We start from the raw sequence: 27,670 nt of genomic DNA on the forward strand, positions 1-27,670 counted from the left end.
TAAACAAGAGAACTCCTGCCCAGCCTGTTTGGGACACTCTCAATTCACCCTCTTCTGTGTCCACAGGAAGGGACACTAGCTGAGCCTCTGCTGGCATGGGGGAGATGGCCCATGTTGAGAGGCAATGTCACCAAGGGCAGGAACCCTGGTGTGTGGCAAGAGGGGGCCAGCTCCCAAATAGACTGTTAATTAATTAGGCTGCTGGAGAAGTCGCTAAGCCTGAATTCGAGTTTCTCATCTTTGAGCTCCTCAAACGTTCTTATTCTTGGAACTACGCGTGACATACAGACAACGTGGATTAGCACCTGAACCGCAGCCCCATAATCTACCAGGCAAATCGGAGCATCTGCAGCGGGGCGGGTCAAGAGGACCCACCGTGGGCTCTCACAACTCCCTAGAGGGCACAGGAGGGGCAGACAGCCACTAAGCGATGAAGGGCTTCCTTCTGAAAAGGAAAGGATGCCTGCACCCTAAAAGGTCTTTATTTCATATTTTCATGATTTTTCAAAGCAAGATGGCTATCTTTGACTATTACACAAACATTAGGAAGGTCACTTGACAGAGAAAATCACTGTAAAAGCAACTTTATTGACACAACCTAAGTAAGCCTTTAAGGGCAAGGTAATTACAGAATAAACAGAAGCCACAGGCTTCTGGTGCCTCTCAGGGTCGGTGGCAGGAAGAACAGTGATCTGAGAACATGCTTGGCAGGGGGCTGGAGGCTGGGGCACTATGGGGACCGAGGAACCTGCAGCTCACAGGAGCAGCACTGGTCTGAATCCAGTTTCAATGTCCACATTTCAGGCAGGAGGCAAACTCCACTTTATGATCTTCTTAAAAATTTCTTTTAACGTTTATTTATTTTTGAGAAAGAGAGGAGAGAGTGAGGAGAGACACAGAAAGAGACAGAGAGAGAGAGACAGAGAGGGACAGAATGAGTGGGGGAGGGGCAGAGAGTGAGGGAGAGGGTCCGAAGCAGGTTCTATGCTGTCAGCACAGAGCCCGACATGGGGCTTGAACTCACAAACCGTGGGATCATGGCCTGAGCCGAAGTTGAATGCTCAACCGATTAAGCCACCCAGGTACCCCCACACTATAAACTTTCAGGAGAAAGAGGGAGACGAGGACCACTACTCTGTTTCCATCTCTTTCACAGACATCACAGGGCTACCCTGCTGGACTCCCCTCCACTTTTTTTATACTATTTTTTAGTGTGGTAAAATAAAATTGTTAAAAAAAACCCCAAATTTTTCATTTTTTAATGGTTATTTATTTTTGAAAGAGAGAGAGACACAGCCAGTGGGGGGAGCAGGGAGGGGAGGCAGAGGATCCCTAGCAGGCTCCACGTTGATAGCAGAGAGCCCGATGCAGGGGCTCGAACTCATGAACGACCTGAGCTGAAGTCAGACGCTTAACCGACTAAGCCACCCAGGCGCCCTCGTGAAGTTGGACCCCTTTCAAAGCTCACTCTGGTTTTCTGCCTCTTGAGTCACTCCTCCTTAGCCAGGCTCAAGAGGCAGCAGGGAAAAGTGGGATGGGCCAGAGGGGCTCTCCCCTACGCCTTGCAGAGTGCCCTTCCCTGTCCCCACAGCCAAGGGAGCCCATCTGCCCTCTGCGGGAGGCTGTGTGGCTGAGGCAGTGGCATCATCATGCAAACGGCCCCCGACAGCCTGAGCCCTCGGCCCCCTCCCCTTCCCTCCAGGGCGACCCGGCTTCCACAGGCCCTCCACTCAACCAAATGGACACCTTGCTTTGTTGTTTCCTCCTTGACGGCTCTGGGGTTCTGCAAACCACCCCGCTGGAGAGAAAGCAACAGAACCCGCCTGGGGAGCGCCAGCCTGGGGACGTTTTCAAAGGACGCCGGTACCTGGGCACAAAGATGGAGTTGTGCAGGAAGTTCTCGAAGACTTTGCGGTACTCAGCCTCCTCCTTCTCCGCCTGCTTCTCGGCCTCGGTTTTGGGGCAGGCACAGCAAGGCCCCTTCTCTCCGCCGCACACTTCGGTCTTGGGGTTCTCGGTCACCTCCTCGACGTCAATGGTGCCATCGGCATACTTCCTGATGGGGATTTTGTCTGCTCGGGAGAGAGAGGGCCAACAGGAGCCGAAATGAAAGCCAAGTCACAGACATTGGTGGCTGTCAGCGCCTTTAATGGAGAACGGAGCCAGCTTCACGGGGTCGCTCAGACGACGGGGGCTGGGCTGCGGGTCCCCCCACCCTCCACCCTCCGTCCTCACCTTTGGAGCAGTAGTTGTGGCGGTAAAGGTAGCTGTCCTGGGGCTGCCGCTGCCACCTCACGATGTAGTAACTCAGGTTGCCGTTGGGCAGGGACGGCGGGTTCCACTTCACGATGAGCTGAGAAGAGGAGTTTGATGCCGAAAGAACATCCAGGGGAATGGAAGGAACTGGAAAGAGGAACAAAGGCCGTCAGGAACTCGCCGCAAACCAACCAGAAGCCGTGGGGGTGGCCCAGAGAAGGAGAGGGCGCAGACGCGTGACATGAAAACAGAACCCTGTTTTGAAATCGTATGAATTTAAACGCCATCGCTTCTCTGTACGGTCTCTATCCTCAGGTCACCTCTGTGGAAACAAACAGGGCCGAGCTGCAAATGGAGACAGGGTTGTGGGGGCCACACCAGGGTTACAGTGGGTGACTTCAAATCTACTTGGAGCACCGTGTCTTTCTCATGGGTTGCAACTGCCATTCTCCAAAGTGTTGGACTCTGGCAGTTTTGTAAGAGGTGAAACGGACTGACTTACGTTTCATCTGAGATTTTGGAGCTCTGATAAACATGGCAAGATGCCAAAATGAGAGAGGAAGTAGGAAACGGCTGGAGTGTGTGTGAGAAGCGTGGAGATAGAGGGCCCGCACGTCTCTCAATTCTATAACCACATTCAGTGGAATGACTGAGACAGGAGTAGGAGAAGCAGTCTGCAAACTCAAATACACACAGAGCCCTGACTGCAAACATTGGACTGTTATCAGCCAAAGAACATCGATTTATAGGCAAAGCATAATAATCTGGTAAAGTTTTATTTACTATTGTCTCCCAAACCCAAACCCAAACCCAAACCCAAACCCAAACCCAAACTCAGAGGTGTCTTGTGTATGAAGGGCAAACGCATCCCAGGACCACTGAAATCTTACTTTCCTTGGGTTCACAAGAAAACACCGATTTTCATGGGTTTTCCCAAATGCAAGAGAACTCTCTACTGTATGTCACTTAAACAACATGGTCATCCAAGCCGCTTTAAAATTTCAAAGGGGCAAAGACCTTACGGGTACTTCAAAGCCCGTAATATGATACACAAGGTTCTGAACACCTGTCTGGAATGATGCTTTGGGGAAAAGTCGTGACTAGTGCCAGCTTTTTCAGGAGAAACATAACCACTGAATGCTCAGCCATTTTCAGGTTTCCAAAATCAAGTATTTCAAGAAAAAACAGCTTACCCCAGATGTTTCAATGATAAGTGTCACAAAAAAGCAGAGGCAAAGGACCAGGTTTCCCCTCTGTCCCTACCATTTGTAAGGACAGGGGCCAAAATGTAGGGAAGTGGCTCAATTTGTATGGTGCTTAGTTTTCCATCTATGGGGAAAGGGAATAGGTTTCTTAAGTATTTGTCATAATGAGGAAAGATTCTTATTTTTCCCGAGCTGTCCATGATAAATGACTTCCAAACCTTAAGAAGAATAACTTGTCTTGTTGCCTTTGAATCTCTGCCACACTGCCCCACACCCAGGATCAGAAGCCTGTGCCAGATTTATTTCTCTAAACACTTCAGGGTCTGTGACATGATTGCGACCCCTTACAGGATCCTAGAGATGGAGCAGGGGAAGGGAGGAGAAAGCAGGCAATGCATGAGCCAAAGGTCTTCGCCATCAATGCTTTCCCTCACCCTCTCTGCCATTTCAGCATATTTTGTGCTACCTTATGGGTGTTTTAAAAAACAGCTCCCATCCAAGAATATGTATCATTGTCTTTAGAAATGATGTGCATTTTCCTACTTCAAAGCCGGTTTTATATGCTTGGCTAACATGCACAAACGTTTCCTTTCATTACTTCCAGATCCTGGAGTTGAGAAATGAGGTGGTTAAGGAAATGAAGACAAAGAAAGGAGGAGCATTTTCACCAGTGAATACTTGGAATGTTCACAACATACTCTGTCTGACGTTTTCCAAATTTTATCTACCTCCTTGGAACCCCTGTCCCTACAGAATGAAGACAAAAAACCAACGGGCCATGTGAAAGTCCCGGAACACCAAATCAGCATGGAGGTTCAACTATGAAAATAAACAAGAGGGGGTGCCTGGGTGGTTCAGTCAGTTGAGCGTCTGAGTCCTGACTTCAGCTCGGGTCACCCTCTTGTGGTTTGTGGGATTGAGCCCTGCATTGGGCTCTGCACTGACAGCGTGGAGCCTGCTTGGGATTCTCTCTCTCTCCCTGTCTTTCTGCCCTTTCCCTGCTCGCTCTCTCTCTCTCTCTCTCTCTCAAAATAAACTTAAAAAAAAAAAAAAAAAAAAAAAAGGGAAAATAAACAAGAAGGGTAAGCTATAGGGGGTTGGATCCCGGCTGGGTCGTCCAAAAAAACCAAGCCAGCACCCTGGAGGACCTGGGCTCACCGGCACAGGGCAGGTGAGTGATGGAAGGCACTACTGAATCCGAAAAATGGACCAGAGGAGCCTAGGGTTTTGGGACCAGGAAAAGAAAGGATACAGCATTATCTATTGATAAGAAAGGCACATAAAAGACAGACTGGTCCAAGGTAGAGAAAAACTATAGGCACGCTCGTTGCTGGTCTGCTGACCGGTTCCTGTGATAAACAAGCACAGTGAGCTCATGACAAATGTGGGATGGATGGTGCATGGATACCTGAAGCATTGGTGCGAATGTACAAGATTTCACTCTTGGCCCCGCGGATATGGTCATTCTCCACCATGGTGAGGGTCACCGCCTTGACGTAAACAGCATACTGCGTCCAAGGCTTTAGTCCATGCAGTAAAATGCCAGGCTCGACGTCCTTGTTGGGAGGGAGGTCCACATCTACCATGTTCCAGCTGTTGGAGCCACAGGCATCCTGGCCATCATACTCCGTGACGTTTTTAAAAGGTCTGAAAGACAACGGGTGAAGCTCAGAGAAAGGTTTCGGTCTCTGCCATCGAGGCGCTCAGAAGCCTTGCCCAGGGGCCGAGTATGTCACCCTTTCTGTAACAGGAATTCTAAATAAAATAATCAATCGGATTTTTATAGAAGAAGAAAATGAAGCAACTGGTCCCAGGTTTCACCGTGGTTACAAACGCCCGATAGAATTGCAGCCGCTGCCTCAGGAAGGGTAAGTTCTAATTGTTACTGGGATTGCAGACACTGCTCCTTAAGAATATATGCAAATGTTGGGGCGCCTGGGGGGCTCAGTCGGTTAAGCGTCCGACTTCGGCTCAGGCCAGGATCTCACGGTTTGTGGGTTCAAGCCCCATGTCTGACTCTGCCGACAGCTCAGAGCCTGGAGCCTGCTTTGGATTCTGTGTCTCCCTCTCTCTTTCTGCCCTTCCCCCACTCACGCTCTGTCTCTCAAAAATAAATAAACATTGAAAAAAAAAAAGAATGCAGGGGCACCTGGGTGGTTCAGTTGGTTAAGCATCCAACTTCGGCTCAGGTCATAATCTCACGTCCATGAGTTTGAGCCCTGAATCGGGCTCTGTGCTGATAGCTCAGAGTCTGGAGCTTGTTTCAGATTCGGTGCCTCCCTCTTTCCTTGCCCCTCCCCTGCTCACACCCTTCTCTCTCTGTCTCTCAAAAATAAAAATGTTAGGGCACCTGGGTGGCTCAGTCGGTTAAGCGTCCGACTTCGGCTCAGGTCATGATCTCACAGTTCGTGAGTTCGAGCCCCGCATCGGGCTCTGTGCTGACAGCTCAGAGCCTGGAGCCTGCTTCAGCTTCTGTGCCTCCCTCTCTCTCTGCCCCTCCCCTGCTCATGCTCTGTCTTTCTCTGTCTCAAAAATAAATAAACATTAAAAAAAAAATTAAAAAAAAAATAAAAATGTTAAAAAATTAAAAAAAAAAGAATATATGCAAATGCTATTTTTCTCTCTTCCAATTGTGGCACTTTTCACCATTAAAAAAAAACAAGTGTAATCATTTAATGCAAACATCAGCTACTGATGAAAAATAACTTTTGGAGAAAAAGGACTTTTGCTACAGAAAAACCGCGTCTAAAATACATCTTCGGAAATCAAATTTGTTCACAAACAGTTGGGACGGCTTAAGTACCTTACTCACATACCCCTCTGTGTGGTCACAATGGAAGGCCATGAGTGACTCCCACGTGTAAATATGCTGAATGCGTAATAATCCCGAGACCTGCTTTCTCCACTGCTATGACCCTCCCTAGGGCTCTGGCTCCAGCAGGGGAAAGGGGGCCAGATACTGCCATTAGTGGCTCTGGTTCCAGCCCCAGGGAAGCCAATCACTGGGGAAAGAGACCTACGACATCACAGTGGGAGCCGGGTAAGGAGGGTGACTAAGCAGGCTGGGGAAGCACTTGGACAAGAGGCAAAGGAAGGAAGAGGGAGACCCAACAAGAGCTTCCGTCTGGAGGAGGACATTGTGGCTGCTGCGGCAGGTGTCCCCTGAAGGCACAAAGCCTCCACAGATGCTGGGAGAAATCATGAGAGGTTCAAAACATGGAGGTCAGTCTCTCTCCCTTTTCCGTCCCTAGTTCGGAGGGCTCATGACCTAGAGCAGAGGACGGTGCCTTGGGAAGGGCCCGTGGGTAGAGGGACAGGAATAAGAGGACAGATCGGTCTGGGGGTCCCCTCCAGGGAAGCTGAGCATCCTGCACGGTGCAGGTGCTCCTGGGGTATGGCTTGGCGGGCACATCCTCTACCCCAGTTAATGGATGTCTGGACTAGCCTAATCCTCTAAAAAACAAACTTTGCTCTTTGGAGTTATTTTATGCCAACCCCTCTAACTACCCACCGGAGAACGAAAGGCCCCAAGCCGACCCCGTAGTGTTGTGGCTGTCGCCGCGGTGATGGATGTCACGTGACAGCCAGGGAGGGTGGGGAGGGTGGAGCACAGGCTTCCCCACCCACAGCCCTGCCCACGCAGAAACTCACGCCTCCTTGTAGTAGACGGTGAAGCTGATGAGGTCCCTGTAGTCAGGGGGCCGGTACCGGTGCCAGGTTATGATGATGCGGTTCTTCCACGTGGTCGTAGAGGTGAAGTGCAGGACGTCACTTTCACCTGGGGCGAAAGGTACATCTGTGAGTGACAGGGACGGACGTCCTTTCCCTCCGAGTGTCTGACAAGCCACCTGCCCCGCACCGTTTCCCTCTTCTCCAAGGCTGGCTGTGCATGCTAATAAGCCCCTTTCTGGACTTCTCAGTGGCTCTCTTATTTCTACTAAGGACCCAGACGTGTTCCCACATGGAGCTGCGACCAGCCTGGTCCTTTGTTTTAGCACACTTGGCTGCGTTGGCCCTGCCCTGCGAGTCCGAGCCCGACAGGGAAGGGCTGCTTGACACAGCCAGGCACCTGCCCTTTCTGTTGAGCCCTAAGACGCGGCTGCCAAGGGGGCCGGGGAAGGTGAGCCCCGTAAGCTGGGCTGAATCTTCTGCGATAGGAGGGCACCTGCTCTGTAGTGTTAGGAGTCTCCGCCTGCTCCTGCTCAACCAGCAGAGACGGGCTAACGGACCAGGTGTGCCACAGTGGGGCACTTTCAGTCTAAACGTGGTATCGGCCTGGAAGGACACGGAAGCTTCCCGGAGGCTCCAGCTGGGGCTGACATACCACCGGGAATGAAGTAAGCACTGACAAGAACAGTGTCACCTGGCAAAGCCCCCTGTGCTCCGTGGGACGCGGCTGGGGAGGTATGGCAGGGACCCAGCTCTGAGTCTCTGTCTTGTTCCTCTGGCCAGATTCAAAGGACCACGAGGACCGGGGAAGAGCTGCTAACCGCCTCTCCTCAGGGAGACTTGGAGCCCTCCTACAGACTGTCCTTTTCTGCCTCTATTTGCCTGAATCCTGACGTACTCAGTAGGTGAAGCGCAGGCTGAAGGCAGTTAATACTAAAAAGTTGGGGGGCAAAATGTGCTGATGTGAGATTAGAAAAACACTCCAGTTCCCGCTCGAGGGTTATTTAAAGAGAAAACATGATTTTGTTTTCAATGGGAAAGAAACGTAGTCACAATCTGATAGGGCAGACCGGCTGAGTTGGAGGAGAACAGGGAGTCCGGCACGGGCTGTGTGGGCATGTCAAGGACAAGGAGCTGGTGGTTGCAAACACGCCATCCCGCCTTGCATCAGGCTTCTTCCCTCCAAAAACCCTTCCTGGGCAGTTTGAGTATCTACCGGGTAAATGCAGATGCCAGCAAAACTAATCAAATGCTAATAGTTTCTCGAACCTGCGTGTGCCGTGTGTGCACGTGCGTGTGCACATCTTTGATCCTATAAATCACTCTCTTTTTTTTCCTAAGACCCTTCCCTTATTAAAGGCCGAGGACAGAGAGACAATTTACTTTTAGAACTCTATCCACCTGAACAGAACCACATTTTCAAAAGCCGCTTTACATACAGGGTTAGCTGAGAGACGTACTGCTACAGCTCAGATACGGGACCTTAAAGGTAAAAGTCATGTAACCGTTGCAAGGTTATAATTACACTCTTCTAAATTTAAGAAAGCAGTGTCAATTCAGGGAGTCTACAGACTCTCTCCATCTTTCTCGTGTTGGGGTGTGAGTGAGGAGAAGGCCAAGTGAGAGACAGACACCCCAGGGCTATGCACTGGGCTTGGGGCTTAGCCCCCTCTGCCCTCAGGCTTCCCCTATGCTGTGGGCAGTGGAGCTGAGCTCGCTCCCTGGAGGGAACTAGCTTCTCTGTGACAAATAATCTGACCGTATGCCTATGCATTAAAAGACATTTAAATTGGGGCACCTGGGTGGCTTAGTCGGTTGAGCATCCAACTCTTGATTTCAGGTCAGGTCATGATAGCAGGGTCGTGGGATGGAAAGCCCCACGTTGGGCTGTGCACTGAACGTGGAGCCTGCTTAGGATTCTCCCTCTCTCTCTCTCTAATATATATAATATATATATATATTATATATAATATACACATATAATATACATACATTATATATATATAAAATACATGGACATTTAACTCTGCATTCTGTAAGCACTTCTGGAAAATCTGTGTAGGAACCTATTTATAAATGTGTAGTGCATTCATCTAGATGCTAAGGGAGAAGTACGAACATGAATGTGTCATGAATCTGCCCTGCTACCGACTCTGAACATACACACGTGTGAGCAAAGTGCTAGTTACGGAGGCCTCGTGTCCCCCCACCCCCAAGTGAAGCGAGGAGGGGACCACAAACGGAGCCGCTGTTCTAGACTGGAGGAGGAGGGGCCACTCACAGGAGGCTCGCTCTCCGTTGTTCCTCGTATTGATGTCCCCTTTGCTCTGGCGCCCCTTAGTCCCGGTCACCTCCTCCATGCGGTAAATTTCGGAGACGCACAACTTGGGGTTGAAAGCAAAGTACATCTTCCCAGCTTTGATGGTCAGGTTGCGATGGCCCCAGTCCCAGAGCTGCTGCAGGTTCTGGTTGTCGAGGACATAGAAAGAGTAGTTCCTGGAAGCACAGAAACCACCGTGAGCTCTCCGGCCCTTGCCCAGTGTCCCCTCCCACCCACTGGCCGAGCCACACGGGCCCTCCTCCACACGTGGCTCCGGAACACGCTGCCTTTGCCAGTGAGAGACTTAGTCATTAATAGTGGGGAAGCGTGGACAGTTCCTGTTCACAACAGCAACCATCTGATTCCAGGACAGCGTACTGGAATCGGGAAGACACGAATTAATTTTAGGACCTCTATTACCAACAAAATGATGCCTCGCGTACCAGAGGGTGTTGCTGGAATCATTCCACAGAAATGCCTTTGGGTATTGCTCTCAGAGCAGAGTATGTGTAATGCACTTGAAGTCAGTCCACGGGAGAACAGACACGCTCGGCTACTCAACCGGAACAGCTTACATATTTGCTGTAGAAAGTCTGCCATTATCCTTGGGGGTAAATCCTACCCGTGCCATCAGCGGTGTCTGATGGGGCAGGAGGCAGAATGGGGACAGGGAGCCAGACTCAGTGGTAGACCAGCCCTGGGCCTGCTCCCTCCTCCAGATTCACCCCATCTTGAAAAGCCTCACCACCCGCCTTGGAGAAGGTGGGGAAAGAGAAACCACCCCCGCTAAGGGCAGTCCCTCTGGGCCACATCATCCAGGCAACAGTGACTCAGTATCCAATACAAGGCTAGTGTGCACAAGGCTTGTTTTCCAAGTGCTGGGCTCCACTCCCAGAGTTTCTCATTAGTAGGTCTATGTGGGCCAAGAATCTGCATTGCTAACCTGCACCCTGCACCTCAGTGGTGCTGACACCTTCAGGTGCCGGGATCGCACCGGCAGAAGCACTGGTCTAACAGGTGCTGGGCACTGACAAGGGGCTGGAGGTCCAGAGCTGACCGAGTGAGTTATGGGCGGACACAGAAGCAGCGGCTCCACCTGTCGACGGAAGGGAAGATGGGAGGACGGCGGAATCAGCAACAGCTCTGGCTACCCAGAGAGAAATCCATGCTCCGGGAGGTGGGAGAGCAGATAGCTACAGCTTAGGGGTCTGGAGAAAGATCCACACAATAACGCCCCTTTCTCCAGGTCCCTGGGGAAACCAAGCAGGCAGGACCTTGCTGCCCATCCAAGTCCTCTGGGCTGAAAGGTCAGCTCCACATAGACCTCGAACCTGTCTTCTCCTCCTCCTGGTCCCCAGCCTCAGGCTCTATCCGGGGCTCACTCGAGCACTTTATACAAAACGGAATTGGTACAGCACTTTGAGCTATTTCTAAGATCCACTTAAGGATCCAATACACAAACTGCTGGGAAGAAAGGATCCAGCCCCCTTTCCAGGGCCAAGAGAGCCAGACAGAAGTGTAAAGCCCTCTTCTTCCCTAGAGGCTGTGTCCATGGGCCCCTCTCTGCACCTGGTGAGGTTCTTCATGTATACTCAGACCAGGACCTCCACCTGCCTTGTCAATCCCCAGCCTGAGTCTCATTCATTAAGAAAGCAAAACTTATGGTTAAAATGCTGCCAAGCAGACTTGTGATGCACTCATGGGAATTCACAAGGGAGTTCGGAGACAGGGGTTCAGGACTACAAATGCCATGAATGAGCCACGTAGCCATGGGCAGTTCACTTAGAACTTTCTGTAGCCATCAGTCTGGTTCACTCATAGGACTAGGAGGGTATGAACACACAGTCAGGACAACAAGGGGTATGAACATCTGAGCTCCCTGTTGGTTTTAGGAGTCCAAGACCCTAATGCCCGGGAGAAGTCACAACGCTGAGCTGGAATCTGCCCCACCAGCCTGAGCCCAGCCCCCCGACAAGCACTGGGCGCTGTCCGTCCACACACGTGCAGGGGTGGTGGTGGTGGGAGTCCTGCCCACACAGGGTCCAGTGGGCCAAGTAAGTCCAAAGGCAGCACCTCTCAAACCAAGCCAGGCTCCTCACTAACCCACCCTGAGGTCTCCTGACACATTCATGGCCACCAAACCAGGTGGCCAAAACTTGCGAGGCAGTAATACTTTCCTTTCGGGAAGTATGTTACTCCCTAACACGTATATCCACTGAAAAAGGAACATGACATGTTGTCCAAATGAGTCGAGACTCAGCATACGCAACGCAAGGCCATGTGTACAACTGGGGAGCGCTGGGACGTGGCAAGGTGAGATGGGCCATCCCCTTGGGCCAGTGGCCACTCTCTTCCCCCCCCCCCCCACCCCCGCACTGCCAGGCTGCAGAAAGCAGGGTGATGCATGCATACAACTGACGGAGGGGTTTGCAGGTGGAAACAGATGCCTCCTATTCTCCCATTCTTGCCCACGGTTACTTCCTGCTCTGAAGGACACTCTGCAGTGCCGACACCAAACCCCAAAGGGTCTGGCTGCTCCCAGGTTCCTGTCTTGGTCCCAGGGGACAAGATCTGGTTGGTGCAGAAACCTCTAGGCCGGGAGTGCAGGCCAATTAACCAGGTCAAGCTCCTGTCTCAACTCGGGGTGAGGCTTCCTTTTAGTAAACGGATTTCACTGGCAGGGAACAGAACTACACGGAAAATACCTTCTGAACAAAACATGCTTTTCCCCATGGAGGAAGCATGAATTATAAATCAGGAACTTGACAAATGAGTGGCAGGCACACTGAAATTCTGTGTATGTGATTAATCACTTTGAAAAGCAAGATTATCTTTTTACAGTAAACACAAACATTTTTTACAACACTGAGAAGGCCTGGGGCCAGGATACCAGTATCAATAAAACCCAGGCATTATGGAGCCTGTGTGAGCGACAGAAGAAGCAAAAATAAAACCCTCGTCAAAATAATAACCAAGCCATCAGGAGCTGCCTGTCAATAGTGTTCTTGTTTCTCCAACCCCAGGTTGGGGCCTGGCTCCGCCCCAAACTTCCCTCCCATGATTAGGTGAAAATTAAGAGACGGTAAAAGGCAGAGAGACTTGCCTGCACATTTACACACACAGGCACACACACACTCACAGATTTTCATTGTTTCCTAAAGGAAATGGCTATATACGTCAATTAATCAATGTGATTTCCTAATTGTTTCTAAGCTTACTGCCTTTACATTCATAGAATATATATAAAAAAATTAAGTTGTTTATTTTTCTGTAGTCACACAGATGCCCGGGTTTTATAGGTATTGATATCCTGACTCCCAGCCCTCCTTGTGTGGCAAAAGATGTTTGTTTCTGTACTTGGGTGGGCCCCATCAGACAAAATGTAGACCAATTCAGGTGGGTTGCAAGCAATCCATCATTTCCTTGAGGATACCTGTATATTATCTGTATTGATTTATATTCTTTTGTAATGTTTATTTTTTTAATTTAATTTTATTTTTTTTAAATTTTTTTTAACGTTTATTTATTTTGAGACAGAGAGAGACAGAGCATGAATGGGGGAGAGGCAGAGAGAGAGGGAGACACAGAACCGGAAGCAGGCTCCAGGCTCTGAACCATCAGCCCAGAGCCCGACGCGGGGCTCGAACTCACGGAACGTGAGATCGTGACCTGAGCCGAAGTCGGTCACCCAACCGACTGAGCCACCCAGGCGCCCCTGTGATGTTTATTTTTGAGAGAGAGAGAGACAGAGAGAGAGAGAGAACGAGCAGGAGAGGGGCAGAGAGAGAGGGAGGCACGGAATCTGAAGCAGGCTCCAGGCTCCAACCTGTCAGCACAGAGCCCAACGTGGGGCTCGAACCCACGGACTGTGAGATCATGACCTGAGCCGAAGTCGGACACTCAACCGAGCCACCCAGGCGCCCCTAACTGTATTGATATATTCTAAATACCTAGTATATACTAGACACTCAGGTGTTTTATTCATGGCTCCAATCTTGGGGCTGTCTTCCTTGAGTAACCAATAACGACCACCTCCCCACCTGCTCTAATGAAGGGCAGGAAGGATGTGGAAGCAAAGGAAAGCGAAAGGGCTGGGAATCTGCATGGTGCACAGAAGACAGCTCCAGGGCCAGTGTTTGGAGCACTGCATTGGAGAATGCAAACATCAGGGTCTGAGCATCATCTCCACCGCTCACTAAGCAACAACTCTAGGCAGTGTCTTATTTGGCTTCTCCCAGGCTGGGAAAAAGGGGATTGAGGGCTAGGAGTTCAAACTACGGGGGTAGAAGGGATATTCCTGCCTTTCAGCCCTTACTGACAAATTGAAAAAAAAAAAAAATCTGCAAATACACAGCTGATCGTTCCCTTTCATTTCTCGGAGAAACCATAGACTCTTTCCGGCTGTCTCTAGGGGGCATCAGAATCCAGCACACGAGGACCGTCTCCAGCATCCTAGCAATCTGCAACAGATACAGGATTTGGCCTTTTCACAGATGCGGCTTTACACCACATCCAATCTCCCCCAAATCCGATATCTGCACCAACTTGGGGGCTCAGCAAGGGCGGGCATTTATATTCAAGTGCCACTAGGCACCAGACAGAAACTCAGAACGTTTCCCCTTTTTTTCTAAATAGCTTTAGTGAGGTAGAATTTACCTACCAAAAACTGTACCCATCATAAGTGTACAGAGCCATGAGCTTCATAAATTTATACAGCTGTCCAACCATCACCACAATGCAGTTTCGGAATATTTCCACGATGTCAAAGTTCCCTCCCTGACAACGCTGGTCAGTCTCTGCCCCTACCCCCAGCCTTCACCAATCTGCTTGCCGTCTCCACAGTTTTGTTTTTTGTAGAAACTAATGGAATCACGTAATGTGCAGCCTTTTGTGTCTGGCTTTTTTCCCACTTAGCTCAATGTTTCTGAGGGTTACCCATGTTGTTATATTATTGTTGAATAGTATTCCATTGTGCCACAGTTTATCCATTCATCTGTTGATAGACATGTGGACTGTTTCCAGTGTTTTTTTGTTTTTGTTTTTGTTTTTTTTTGAGGTGGGGGGTGGGCCATCATGAATAATCCTGTTAGGAACATTCACATTCAGGTCTTGTGTGGGCACGTTTTCATTTCTCTTGGGAAGATACTGGGTAGAGCCTGGAATTGCTGAGTCATATGGTTGAGTCTTTATTTTTAAAAGTCCCCACAGCCCTGTTGCAGCCTAATCTGAGAGTTGCAGGAAGGCAGGATGAAGCGCCAAGTTTTGCAAAGTCAAGTGGTAGGATAGTGAGCACAGAGATGCCTAAAGGCACCCAAGGTTTTCAATTCTTATATCCCCTGCTACCTGCATCTGCTTTTATGCTTTTTGGAGCAACGATCCTTGGGCACCAAAGAATCTGAAATTCTAACTCCTCATTTGTCTGATGCCATAAAAAAATAAGGGTGTCCAAATGAAGGAACTGTCAAGATAGCAGAAATATTGTTTTCTATTCCAGGGCTTAAAAATTAGTCATTTTATATAAATCTTACACGTGTGTATTACAAGACCCATTTCCTTCTTAAGTAGCAGAAAAACCTTGATTTCTCAATGTCTAAGGCTATTAGTCTAGAAACACATCACAGTATGCAGCCTGAGTCACGTCCTCGAGGAAACCTGGAGGTCTGAGTGCTTGCGGACAGACTGATGACTGCCTCATGCTGTCGGGCCCTGTTCTTCCAGCCGCCAAGTACCTTGCTGCCTGTTCAGATGTGATTCTGCCCACATCTTTCGCCGCCCTGGAAATCAGATTACAAAATCGGCTAGCTTGGAATACAGACTCGAGCTCCACTCCAGGTAAAATGCTTGAGCTTCATGTTCTGCGCTTGACTCCGTGGTCTGGGTTGCGCAAGGGACTCAGAGGTAGATCTCAGTTCCAGTCTGGAAAGCCAAGGTCTTCAGATAGAAGGATCCCTGTGCTATGGACTTGTCTGCTCTCCATCCAAACAAAATGCTATGAAACTTCCATTGAGCCAAATGGTGGCACTTATTAGTGTTCTTGTCAGCTACAGAAGTTCAAGAAACATGTCCTTTAAGGCAGTAGTGTGACAAGAAAATATTTAGGAAAAGAGGCAAAGTGCTTTGAGGAGGCACACGTTGAGGAGAAGAAATGACAGGACACAGCAATGGTATCCAATTGTGGCTACACAGTGAAATCACCTCGGATTCTTAAGAAAATCATTGGCGCCTGGATCCCACCCCCAAACATCCTGACCACACTGGGAGTGCCACTTGGGCTACTGGGATTTTTCTTTTACCTGTCCCCACCCAAGAGGATTCTAACGTGTCGCAAAGTTTGGAAAGCACTGGGATAAAAATTACCTTGGCTTAAACCAAAGGCGCACAGAAACGAAATGTCCAGGCCGCTCTGCTAACTCTCCTCGGGCTCGAAAGGATACATTCCATCGCTTACCTAAATTATAACCTCCACGCCTGGGTGCATAACACCTTACGTAATTCTAATACCACCTACCTCTCCAGCATTATTTGCCAAACAGGTCCCAGGATGCCCCAACTCGCCGCCTTTGCGGTTGCTGCCCTATCCTGAACTGCCCTCTTCACCTTCTGCTTTCTGAGTGTTTCTGGAAACACTTTGAGGCCCATGTCAAATGCCACCCTGGGATCTTTGTAATCAGATTATCTGCCTCTTTCTCATGCCCGTGGCACATTCCTTTCCCTTCCCTGGGAGCACCTTGCAAGTTCTGCTTCTGCACTGTTGTTGGTATTTATTTTTATCATATTCCTTTCTTCTCTGCCTCTCTCTGACCCTTCCCTCCTTGCAGGCGTGGGGAGAGCTGGTGAAGGGCTGGAACGAATGCTCTTCCTAAGTTTCAGGATGCAAAACAAAGAATTGAGTTGTTGCTGGTGGGCACACCTGGTGCAAAGAGCTGTAGGGGCGTTCATCACAAGTGACGATGACCGAAACCTTTTTTGGTCATGGGTGGGGAAGGCCCATGAGAGAACGCAACTCCCACCAAGACAGGCAAGAGTCTCAAGCACCCCAGCTAAAGAGAGAACCCCCAAGGAGCGCCCGGGTGGCTACGTCAGTTAAGCACCCAACTGTTCATTTTTGGTTCAGGGTCTCGGGGTTGTGGGATCGAGCCCTGCCTCAGGCTCTGAGCTGAGCAAGGAGTCTGCTTAAGATTCTCTCTCTCTTCCTTCCTGCTCATGGTTTCTCTCTCTCTCTCTCTAAAGTAGTAGTCTCTCTAGAGAGAGAGAGAGAGAGAGAGAGAGAGAGAGAGAGAGGAAGAGACAGACAGACAGACTCCAAGAAGCAGCACATAGGAATTAAAGGCTGGAAGCCCAGCATCCTCGGAGCCTACAAGGGCCACTGATCAGCAGCGGGGTGTGAAAACCCACAGCCCCATCTGCCTTCCCTTGTCATCGAAAACGTTAATAGCAGGCGGGCGCCTGAAGCATCCTGGAGCCTGGAGGAGTCCCAAACACCTGAGCAATGACAGGCATCCTTTAAAGAGCCCCCACCGGGACTTCAGGTTCTATACAAACTTCAGGTAGTCAGAAATGTGTTATCTACATCCCTACAAATAAAAATCAGTCTTAGTTCTCAGCTAAGTATCTCAGCTTTAAGGGCATCATACTTTTCAGTGGCCACGCGACTGAAAGGTAATCCCCTCGTATAACCATTCCTAATAAAAATTACACTCTCCTCCCAGCTTTCATCTCTATGTATATCACTTGTCAGCCTGGGGGAGGGGGGGAACGTGTATCTTTAAGCAGCAGGAAAAGTTGCTGATACCGGCCTGCCAAAGGAAAAGTGCTTACCAACACGAGGGATCCCAGAAACACAAACCTGGAGAGAAAAAGAGCTGTGCTAAACTTCACTCTAAGATTTCATGTAACAAAAAGTAGCCAGCACCCCAAAATGGCAGAGCCCCAGCTTGATGTACAAGTGACTTGGGACACTGTGGGGCACAGTGGCAGCCTTCTTGGATTTGTGGGGAGAAAGAAAGTTTTTTTTTTCCTCGAGAATCAGTGTTCCCAGTGGGGAGGACAGTGTGCTTTTCCAGGATGGAATGAAGGGCTGCCCTCTCTCTTTAGCTGTATCAGATGATGGAATTTTAAGAATTTAAGACTGACCAAGAGTTAGTCTGAGAAAAGCAGGGAGGCTATAAAGAAACCCTTATGGGGTAACTCTATCCAGTCGGGGCAGATAAATCAGCAAGGACAACCTTTCCCATGACCTTCCCACCTCTTTCTTTCCTAAATGATTTCCCCAAATTCTCTTTAGAAGGAATTCGCTCTTTAATGAATGTCTCCTTTTATTGCAAAGCTTAAAGCCAGGCAAGAGTTGTATTGAAAGGGAGTATGAAGAGAAAGGTATGTATGCAGAGGTACACGCAGGCTAACTTCTAGAAAGAAACCGTAGCAAGAAACATCAACTCTTGTTTACCTGGTAGTGAAAAGCCTCCAGCTAGTTTAAAAGCCCCGATCACAAAGCATACTTCTGCAGAAGGCAAAAAATTCTACCAGTAGTATAAATCCTGTACACTAATTGATAAAACAATTTTGTGACTCATGATTTCTGTGTAACAAAATGAACTATCAAGACTCCTCCAGATCGCTTACATTCCCATATATAGTTTACCCGTGAACAACGTGGGGGTTAGGGTGCTGCACTCTGCATAGCCACCAACGCACACGTAATTTTTGACATTCCCCACACTTATCTACTAACAGTCTACTGTTGACCAGAAGTCGTCCTATCAACAATTGATTAACACATATTTCATATATTATATGTGTTATATACTGTGCCCCTACACCAGAGTCAGCTGGGGAAGATGTTAGTTAAAAAATTATAAGGAAAATAACATTTACAGTACTGCACTGTATTTATCCAAACAAAACTGTGTATAAGGGGACCCGTGTGATTCAAACCACATTGTTCAAACCAAGGGTCAACTGTATTTTAAAAGACAGAATGGTTTTCCACAGTGTGTAGCATCCTGAGGTAGATAAGAGTCATGCAAATGATGATTAAGCACCTTAGACCTATTTCTATTGCTTTTGGCACAGAGGGTCCCCATCAGCACCCCTGTCTTGTAGACACGCAGCCCATGATCGACGGGTCACAACACACTTTTCCAAAACAGCAACATCCCACGGACGGAGTCAAGCGTCTGTGAGACCCCACCTGAGGACATGGGCCATCACGCAGGTAGCGTCGGACCCGCAATACCTTCGCTTCCTCCTAACAAGAAAGGGCCCTCACCTTAGTAACGCAGAGTCTTAAAAGCACGCTGCTTCTTTTGTAAAAGGAGGATGTCGGCTCATGACATTCGGAGCACTTACCCCTCCAGCTGCTCCTCTCCTAAGATCTGGCGAAGGTTTTTGAGGAAGGACAAGGAGACCAAGGCGTGGGAATGGCGGATCTTCACGTAGCCTGTCACCACCTCGATGAGTCCCATGAAGTTCTCCAGCTCCGAGGCAATGTTATCTGCACGAAGAGGGGGGCCGCGTTAGCGAGCGTTCGCGAAGCATGAGGATGCCACACTCGGCTTCCCACAAACGTGTTTGGAGAACGATTCCGTGGCAGGTCGTGGTGCCACTGAGAGGCTCAGGCCGCTGGTGCAGGAACTTGCCATCCCTGTCAAAAACGTACTTCCCTGGGCTTGACTTTGAACAACCTCTCCTGGGACAGGGCCCCACAAGAGTCAGGGGAAGGAGACTCTCTAGAAGGCTGGGTACCATAGCTCCCGGGCTGATTAACAGAATGTAAAATCATAAATACCAGACTGCCAATTAGCGAAGGCTGACAAATCTGGGGAATGTCTTTTAATACGCTCTGTCAACAGACAGTGCTGCCTCCACAGTACAAGGGCATGACTAAATAAACAACGTTTTCTCGGTCTCATTAGGAACTGCCTTTGCTGCATTTCTAGTTCCTAAGATACAGGGATCTATATTTAAAGGGTCCATCTTACTAAGATGGGAAGAAAACACACCAAAATGTTAATGATGGTTATCTGCTGGTGATGTTTAAAAATTCGTTTCTGTGCTTCTGTTTTTATAATGCACACATATGATTTTTCTCTAAATGTTTTTTATAATGCACACATATGATTTTTTTCTGAGCGTTTTTATAACGCACACATGATTTTTAAGTGTTTTTTATAATGCACACGTATGATTTTTTTCTGAGTGTGTTTATAACGCACACATGATTTTTTTTCTGAGGGTTTTTTATAACACACACATAATTTTTTTCTGAGGGTTTTTATAACGACATGTAAGATTTTTCATAACGAGAGAATAGTTGGAGAAAGAGCTGCTACTACTACCTATGTGAAAACAACATAATATATCAATGGTGTATTTGCTGGAATCTTGTTATAAACACAGGAAGTTGCCTGCAGTTGATATTTCAAGGAAAAGATCCTGAATTTTAAATGTGGGGCGGGATGCATGCCTGATATGAACATTTAAAAAAAAAAAAGAAGAAGAAGGTTTGGTACTTAAAGGATATGTTCTAGGGATAAGGACATCTTTTCAAAAATTAAGAAATCTAGTAAGAGCCAAAGGAATAAAGCTTTAGAAGCACCTTAAGGGTAAGAAAATTCTAGCCAGAGATGCCAAGCTATCTCTGTGGTGGTTGTGTCAAAAGTGTTATGAAAAATCAGGGGTTTCAAAAACTCCAAATGGACTGAGCATAAACATGTCTCTGCCATCTTGAAACTATAAGAGCTCCGCTCACTCACTGAACACAGAGTATTAAGGACAAGTAAATTCACAGAATAAATAAATCAGTCTTTTTTTTTTTTTCTCCATCTGTAAAGATTTCTCCCCAAAAGGATTTAGGGAACCTCGAGGTGTTCTTACTACTTTTATTCTAGTGTAGGCAACGATCATCAGTACCTTGACTGAGTGGTCCCAGTGATGGAGAATTTAAGGCTAGAAGCTGTTGTCAGCTGAAGATCAGAAACAAAAATATCACAGAATAAGTCCATGAGTAATGCTTCTGCACACATGCAATTACCAGGAATGCCATCTACTCCAAATGATGGCAATCTTACAGGGGTGAAGACTGAAGCTTTGATGACATGCACTTATATTTTTTTTTTTTCCGGCTCTCCAAAGTAAATTAGGAGATTAACCACTCTTTGGACTCAATAAAATTTCAAAGTGGTATCATTAAACTCTTCTCTTTGCTCAGTCTCCTCAATACATTCAAGTAACCAAAACTCTTTGGACTTGGAGCCACGTGATCTCGCTCCAGCTGCAGGCTGCAGGGTCATACCTTTGGTCTACCAGCCTCCTCTGGGGCTTGTGTGTGTTGGGACCTGCATCTCCTGCAGGGGCGATGGGACTAACAGAAAGACGAGTGGCGACCCACAGCGCGAATCGACACTGAGCCCACGACTAAAAAACAGACTGCCTTTCAATCTGTTTTTTTATCTTGAAGGGAAACTCAAAAAACAGGTGTTGGGCACGAGGCTTATACACCATGTTGTTTTTCTAGGCCCGTACTGCAGTTGTGAGGCACGGATGGGAAGGAAAGACAGCAACAAAAGGAAACCAAGGGATCCAGCCATCTCTTCCGGGGGGATGGAATACTTACTGCCTCGGCGGATATTAATGAGCAGATTGCCCTTGAAGATGGTGCATCCTTGGAGCATTTGAGCAGAGGTAACAGAATCAATGGTCTTTGTTTTCTTCTCCTCCTCGCAGACCTTGGGGCAAGGACCTTCACAAGGGATGCAGTACATGCTGTTGAAGATAAAGAATCAACCAAGAGAACTGAGTCAGGCTCCGTGCATTAAAAAAAAAAAAATCATGAAGGTACGCTTTTATTCTGGTTGTTTTTGCGGCACATGTTACAAAATGCAACGGTTCTGAAGCACATAAGTGAGCACGCCACATCTCATCCCTAAGCCACCCAGGATAAGCCACTCAAGTTGCAACCAAAAGGAGAAAGTGCCTACAAAGGAAAAGCGTGCCTCTTGTTTCCAGACAAAATATGTGGTGCACCCTTGAGGCATCCTATCGGCTGGGGAGCCAGCTGGTTCCATGTGGGAGAAAACAGCCTGGAAGAAAGGACACATTCGCTGGTGGCTCCTGTGGAAAATGGGGCCGCTCTCCGATGTTGTGGCCTTCCCTGGCACAGCCTGGGAGACTGCACAGGGAGAGCACAGGGCCAGCGGTGTCTCCGCCACAAAGGGGATACTAACTCTCGAGGCCCGCCTCCCAACCAAACCCAGTGAGGGATTCCCAAAGGCATGTGGAATAGCACAGATCCATCATTTTCTTGCTAAAGCACAAATGAAATTATGTCTGGACGGTGTTTTGCAGCAACTTATAAATGGATCTGGGTGGTTTTCTCCACTGTACACGCGATGAAAGCGAGGAACTTGCACTACTTTGTAATGAACTCCTGTTTCAAACGCTATCCCAAACATCCTGCTAACCACCAAGATTCAGGGATCAGTGAGTGAGACTGGCACTTCTCCTGATCACCTATGGTTGTTTAAGAAACAGCGGACAAAATGCTCATCAGGTTGCTGAACCACAGACCCGGGATCAAAGTGGGTTGATTTCCAAACAAAATAAAAGGTACAACCTTATGGAACATGTGTGTAATAAACAGAATGGTGAACTGATGAGCCAGGTGTATTTCCAGTGTTGTTCTTGAATGGTCTTTTCAACTTCATGAAGGTAAGTAAAAAACATTCAAGAAAGCAGTTGTAACTCTCTTCTCATGAAAGTCTTTTTTTTTTTTTTTTTTTAATGGAACTTTCCTGCATATCTAAGGCAATGGCGCAGGAGTTTGTTTTGTTTATAAGCTCATAGGTAAACAAAATTTCCCTGTTCTTTTCCCATTTCATGTCAGGAGAATGCCAGGCAACGTTTCCCAAGGAGCTGGGCCAAGCCCAGAAAGGCAGATTTCTCTCTCCTGTAACATCACACACAACATTCTTACTTCTACCGTGGGTAGTAGCTTCCCTTCAGCACTTTTTGTTGGTCGTTTATTACTTCTAACTCACCTACACACCACATAATACACCCACCCTCCCTTTCAAAAACCTTTTTTTTTTTCCTTGAAATAATTACAGATTCACAGAAAGTTATAGAGTACAGAAAGGTCTCCTGGACCCCTCACCTACTTTCATCATCTAAAGGTTACATCTTCTATAATAATAATGCAATAGCAAAACCAGGTAATTAACACTGCTACAATGTACCTATAATTCTGTGTGTGTCATCTTATCTCTTGTGTGATCTTCATGCAGTCAAGTTACAGACGTACCTCACGAAGCTCTCCCATACAGCCACCCTGTCCTCATTTCCCTAACTCCTTCCTGGTGACCACCGATCTGTTCTCCATCACGGGAATTTTGTCATTTTTGAGACTGTTATATAAATGGAGTTACACAGTATGTGACCTTTTGAGACTGGCATATGAGTCTCTGGCATAGTATGAGACCTTTTGACACACAGCATAACGTCCTTGAGATCTATCCGAGTTGTTGTGTATTTCAACACTCTGCTCCCTTATATTGCTGAATTATTCCTCCATGGTATGCATGTAACACAGCGTGCTTAACCATTTACCTACTGTGGAACATCTAAGTTGTTTTCAGTCTTTGGCTATTACAAATGAAACTGCTATGAACAACTGTGCACCTGTTGTTCTGTGGACGTATGTTTTCATTTCTCTGGGATGAATGTCCAGTAGTATAACTTCTAGGGTCGCGTGTTAAGTGTATGTTTAGTTTTCCCTGACGTTTTATTCAAATAGCAATTTCTGAACCAAACACCTTTGCTAAACTGTCTAGGAATCATCTAGCACTTTAAAAATGTTTTTCCAAGGAAGTGCTCTGATTACATGTTTATAGATTAAGCTTCCTTGAATCCATTCTGGTACGGAGAGGGTATAAACAGCATTAATAAATATTTTAAACTCAGTGTCAAATAGGCCTTAAAGGCTGAGAGGGGTATTTATTCTTTCTTGACGGTGTTTTATCTTAAAATAGAAGAGGTATATCTGTAGCTCTGAACAGACTATAAGGGCTGGTAGGGAAAATAACAGCTCGATTCTTTGAAAACGCACTGCAGTGGGAGAAACAACACTGTTGAAATGCTTAGCACTCCCTTCCTTCTGGCGCACTACATTGCAGGACTGGGTACCCCGAGGACAAAGATGGTAGCACCCCCAGTTCTTGCACCAGCTGCCCTATCTCCATTCCCACTCCCACGGAGGAAGCATAGCTGCGCCTCATGTGGGTTCCAGGCATTGCCCAGGGCACTGGGAAAGCCCTCCTAAGTTCTAAGTCTGCCAATAAAAGGGGACTACAATGTGGTAGACTTAATTCTGGGTGGAACGTGTATACTTTAGAGCTCATTGTGAGTCCCTGGCACACTATCTTTTAGTTAAAGCCATTATAACAGGTGAAAAGCTGTTCTATGTCTAATATTATGAAATAATGTCAGTTCTAGCTTTGTTTTGAAATTAAGCCTAGGGTATAAGCCACATCTCCAAATATTACACTGGAATACACAATCCCCTTTCGAAAGACTTGCTTGAGGGGTGCCTGGGTGGCTCAGCGGGTTAAGTGTTCAACTTTTCGTTTAGGCTCCCATCCTGAGCTCACGGTTCATGGGTTCGAGCCCCGTGTCTGGTTCTGCAGTGACAGCGCGGAGCCTTCTGGGATTCTTGCTCTCTTGGCCCGCACCCCCAACCACCCCCACCCTCGCCAGCTTGTGCATGGGTGCTCTCTCTCTCTCAAAATAAATAAATAAAACTGCTTGGTGCAGTTACCAGAAATAGACTGCAGCAAAAAGCAGGTGAGTTGCACATTCAAAATTAGTGTTTACTTTTCTAATAGTATTTTTTACTTGCAGAAGATTGCTACAGAACCCAGGCACATAAGGGTCTCCTGGTGCTAAGCTAATCATGAAGGAAGCATTTGGCCCACTGCAACTGAACTATTCTTCCCTAAAAGTCCTCTGGACAGGAGGGAAGAACAACCCCATATCCCTAGTCTTCTTTTGATACCAGGGCTATAGTTCCCTATTTTACAACAATGCTATTATTGCTTTTTGAAAAACATAAGCCAACAACAAATTTACGGAAGCCCGGTGGGCATGCACGAGGGGGATGGTCTCTGCTGTGGACAACTTCTTTGCTTCCCAAGTGAAGTCCCCACGTTCAGGAAGGAAAACGAGAGAGACGGACAAAAACGAGGGAAGGTGACGGTGGAGGAAGCCAGCGAGCGAGAGGAGCAGGTGCTGACGGACAACAGGTTACTTTATAAGCTGCCGGTTAGTCTGGTGCTGCTGGCATGGGCACAGGATGGAGCTTGTGTTATCGGACTTTTGGGCCCGCAGGCTGCCCCAGGGATGCTGGTCAGGGCTTGGCTTGGCTTGGCTTTCCGCCTGTGCTCCCAAAGACTTCACTGGGCCTGTGCCGAGTGGCAGGAAGTGGGGCAGGGCCATCCTAAGTCTACAGCCCTCCCAGGTCTCCCCCACACCCCAGCATGGCCTGGATGGTAGCCTGGCAAGTGCAGAGAGGGGAGAGAGTGACCTCCATGCTGTACCTAGGCCAGCAAGTCAGGTACTTAATTTCAAATGGCCAGGCAGTACACTTCCACAACAAATGCAAGCCATTTATTATTATTATTATTATTATTATTATTATTATTATATTATTATTATTGTATTTATCATTATTATTACTATTATTGTCCAACTCCTCCTAGAATCTCCTACAAAATGTCAGTTACGCCTGTCCTCTCAAGTGGACCCATCGCTCTTAACCTCCGGGGGTTCCCACCGCCCAGATGGAACAAGGGCAGCGCAAACCTCCCTGCTCCCCGGGGGTGGGGGGGGGTGGTGGATGGAGGTGGGGGTGGAAAAGTGGGGACTGCAGGACTGACCTCTGACTCCCGTTCCGGATGAACCCTGAGGGGCACTCCTGCATGCACTCGCCGTCATGGATCACGAACCCCTCGGAGTCGCTGCTCTCGGCGCTGGGGATGTTGGCGCAGAAGTCGCGGTCCACGCAGCGCCAGCCCTCAAAGCGGTAGGTGTTGGGCGGGCAGGTGGGCACGCAGACGCCGGCGTAGTAGTAATGCCTGCAGGCCACGCAGGCCGTGTCGTTGTCCGGCGCGCTGCAGCTGCCCAGGCACTCGGGGTGACAGCACTCGTTGCTGTCCGTGCAAGCCCGCTTCCCGCACGCGCTCGGGCACACTGTGGGGGCGGAGGGGACAGCGTGTGAGACTGGCAGGGGCTGGACAGCCTCCTCCGGGCCTGGCCTGCATGGTGGCCGGCCCCTCCCCACCCCCCCCCCCCCCCTCATCCCCACCGGATCTCTCCAGTGACCGACAACCTACCACCCACCCACCTACCGGACCACCCCGCTCTGCAGTCCCCACTGACTCGCAAAGACAGTATTACAGACCCTAATCACACTTTCATCAAGGCAGGGAGAATATACTCTGTATTTGGAGTCAGGAGACCAGGTTTAAAGTCCAGCCTCTCCTATTTGCTCCCGGTTTGCTCCTGATGAGTCATTAGCTTCTCTGACCTTGACCCTCTCTCTTTTCTCATCTATAAAATGAGGGTAGTAACATCCACATTAGAAGTTTGCCCCAGGCCAATGTGATAATGTGGTAGCCCTATGGGAACAATACGGTGTATTATTCCTTTAAAAAGCATTATGCGCTGTTCATTCTGCATTTTGAATGTATGCCTTGAATATCTTAAAAAGCCTCCGTGTGCAGAAATAGTTATTTCAAAGATTATTTTATTATTTATGATATTAAGAGTATCTTAAAATCGTTTAAAAAATCATTTACTTTAAAAATGATTAACCTAGAATATAGTAAAGACCATACTATTCAGGTTTACAAAATGGCTTTAGAGAAGTTTGAGTCTGCTTGGATATCAAAGGTCTGATTCCAAAAAATGATGGTATTAACTTACTCCCGTATCTTAACCTATTATATAACTGAGAGGACCCTGCGCGGACTGTTTTCCTCAAATACAAAAACAAAACAAAACAAAGCAACAAAAAAAAGGGTGGGTGGGCAGTGTCTCTGAGTCCGGAGGATTCACAGCGTATTAGAAACATTCTCCTTTGAGCCCCTCTGCTCAACTTAAGTGAAAGCGGTGCCTAAAAACCAGAGATCCACAATTCATGTCCCAAGCAGATGAGCTAGCATTTGTCTCCATAACAATGCTGTAATGATCACACTCCATGGGGCTGTTAGCCTCACTGGCAGATAAAATATAAATCAACAAAAATACGAAATCTGGTTTGTATTAGATGTCTCCTACTTTTTCTTGAGCTGGGAAACAACACAAAATTATTTAAATATGTATATTATTGACTCTGACATATATTACTTAGTGAAGATTCTATTGTTTTTCCTTATAATCAAAATATGTACTCAAAATAGTATCAGAGATCACAATTAAGAAATGAAAATATATAGGAGATCTAGTCCATTTGCCTCAAATGCCCCCTTTATTAATACCTTCATGTAGAACGCCCCCACGCCCCTCCCAGGTCCCTTCCTACGCATGTGCATGTACATATAAATATCTACAAAAAAAGAACAAACCATTCTGAAACCATTTTTTGCCATAATATACCGTGGATTCCGTAATCACTTAACACCTGCATTGCATCTCACAGTATAGTGTAGGTTATAACCTGTCTCCTACTATGAGACATTCTGTTTACTCCCACATTTTACTATTACAATGAACACTGCAATCTTCATGAGAATCCTTAATTATTTCCTTAGGATCAATTTCCAGAACTGACCTCGCCAAGTCAAACTATGCTCTGGAAAGTTTGTGCCAATTTACACCCTACCAGTTGCATCCAAGAGTTCCTATCTTACTGCAAATAGGTGAATTTAAAAATGGACATCAGAACTTGGACATTCAAATAAAAACTGTCACCTCTGAAGAAAACGGACAAATTCTCAGGATACTGTTGAGCTTCTTAAAATAATTTTGCAAGCGTCTCCTTTGAAATCATCTTTTGGCAGAGACGATAAGTTGCCTTCCGTTATCTATCCTTTTCATCTATTTTGTTAATAGAACCTTGAGTTTTTAATTGGGCATGTTGCCCCCAAAATATATCTAGATATTACCTCTCCTAGCCTCTCTTGTAGCTAGAAGTGACATATGTCCTAGCCAGTGAGATGTAAGAAAA

The 27,670-nt window shown here is 47.6% G+C and overlaps 1 protein-coding gene across 4 annotated transcripts in view; it reads right to left on the reverse strand.

Moving 5' to 3' along the window:
- Positions 1-27,670, reverse strand: part of IGF1R (insulin like growth factor 1 receptor) — a 300,773-nt gene that overhangs the window by 41,514 nt on the left and 231,589 nt on the right. For all 4 annotated transcript variants that reach the window (XM_042941109.1, XM_042941110.1, XM_042941111.1 and 1 more), the window contains 8 exons: positions 25,380-25,692; positions 21,065-21,213; positions 18,799-18,943; positions 9,412-9,626; positions 7,113-7,239; positions 4,870-5,108; positions 2,236-2,403; positions 1,868-2,072 (listed from right to left, as the gene is read on the reverse strand). In XM_042941109.1, the coding sequence (XP_042797043.1) occupies positions 1,868-2,072; positions 2,236-2,403; positions 4,870-5,108; positions 7,113-7,239; positions 9,412-9,626; positions 18,799-18,943; positions 21,065-21,213; positions 25,380-25,692 (1,561 nt within the window). The remainder of the gene's footprint in view (positions 1-1,867; positions 2,073-2,235; positions 2,404-4,869; positions 5,109-7,112; positions 7,240-9,411; positions 9,627-18,798; positions 18,944-21,064; positions 21,214-25,379; positions 25,693-27,670) is intronic.

This window comes from Panthera leo, chromosome B3 (genome assembly GCF_018350215.1).
Source record: "Panthera leo isolate Ple1 chromosome B3, P.leo_Ple1_pat1.1, whole genome shotgun sequence".
In the NCBI taxonomy this organism is placed as follows: Eukaryota; Metazoa; Chordata; class Mammalia; order Carnivora; family Felidae; genus Panthera; species Panthera leo.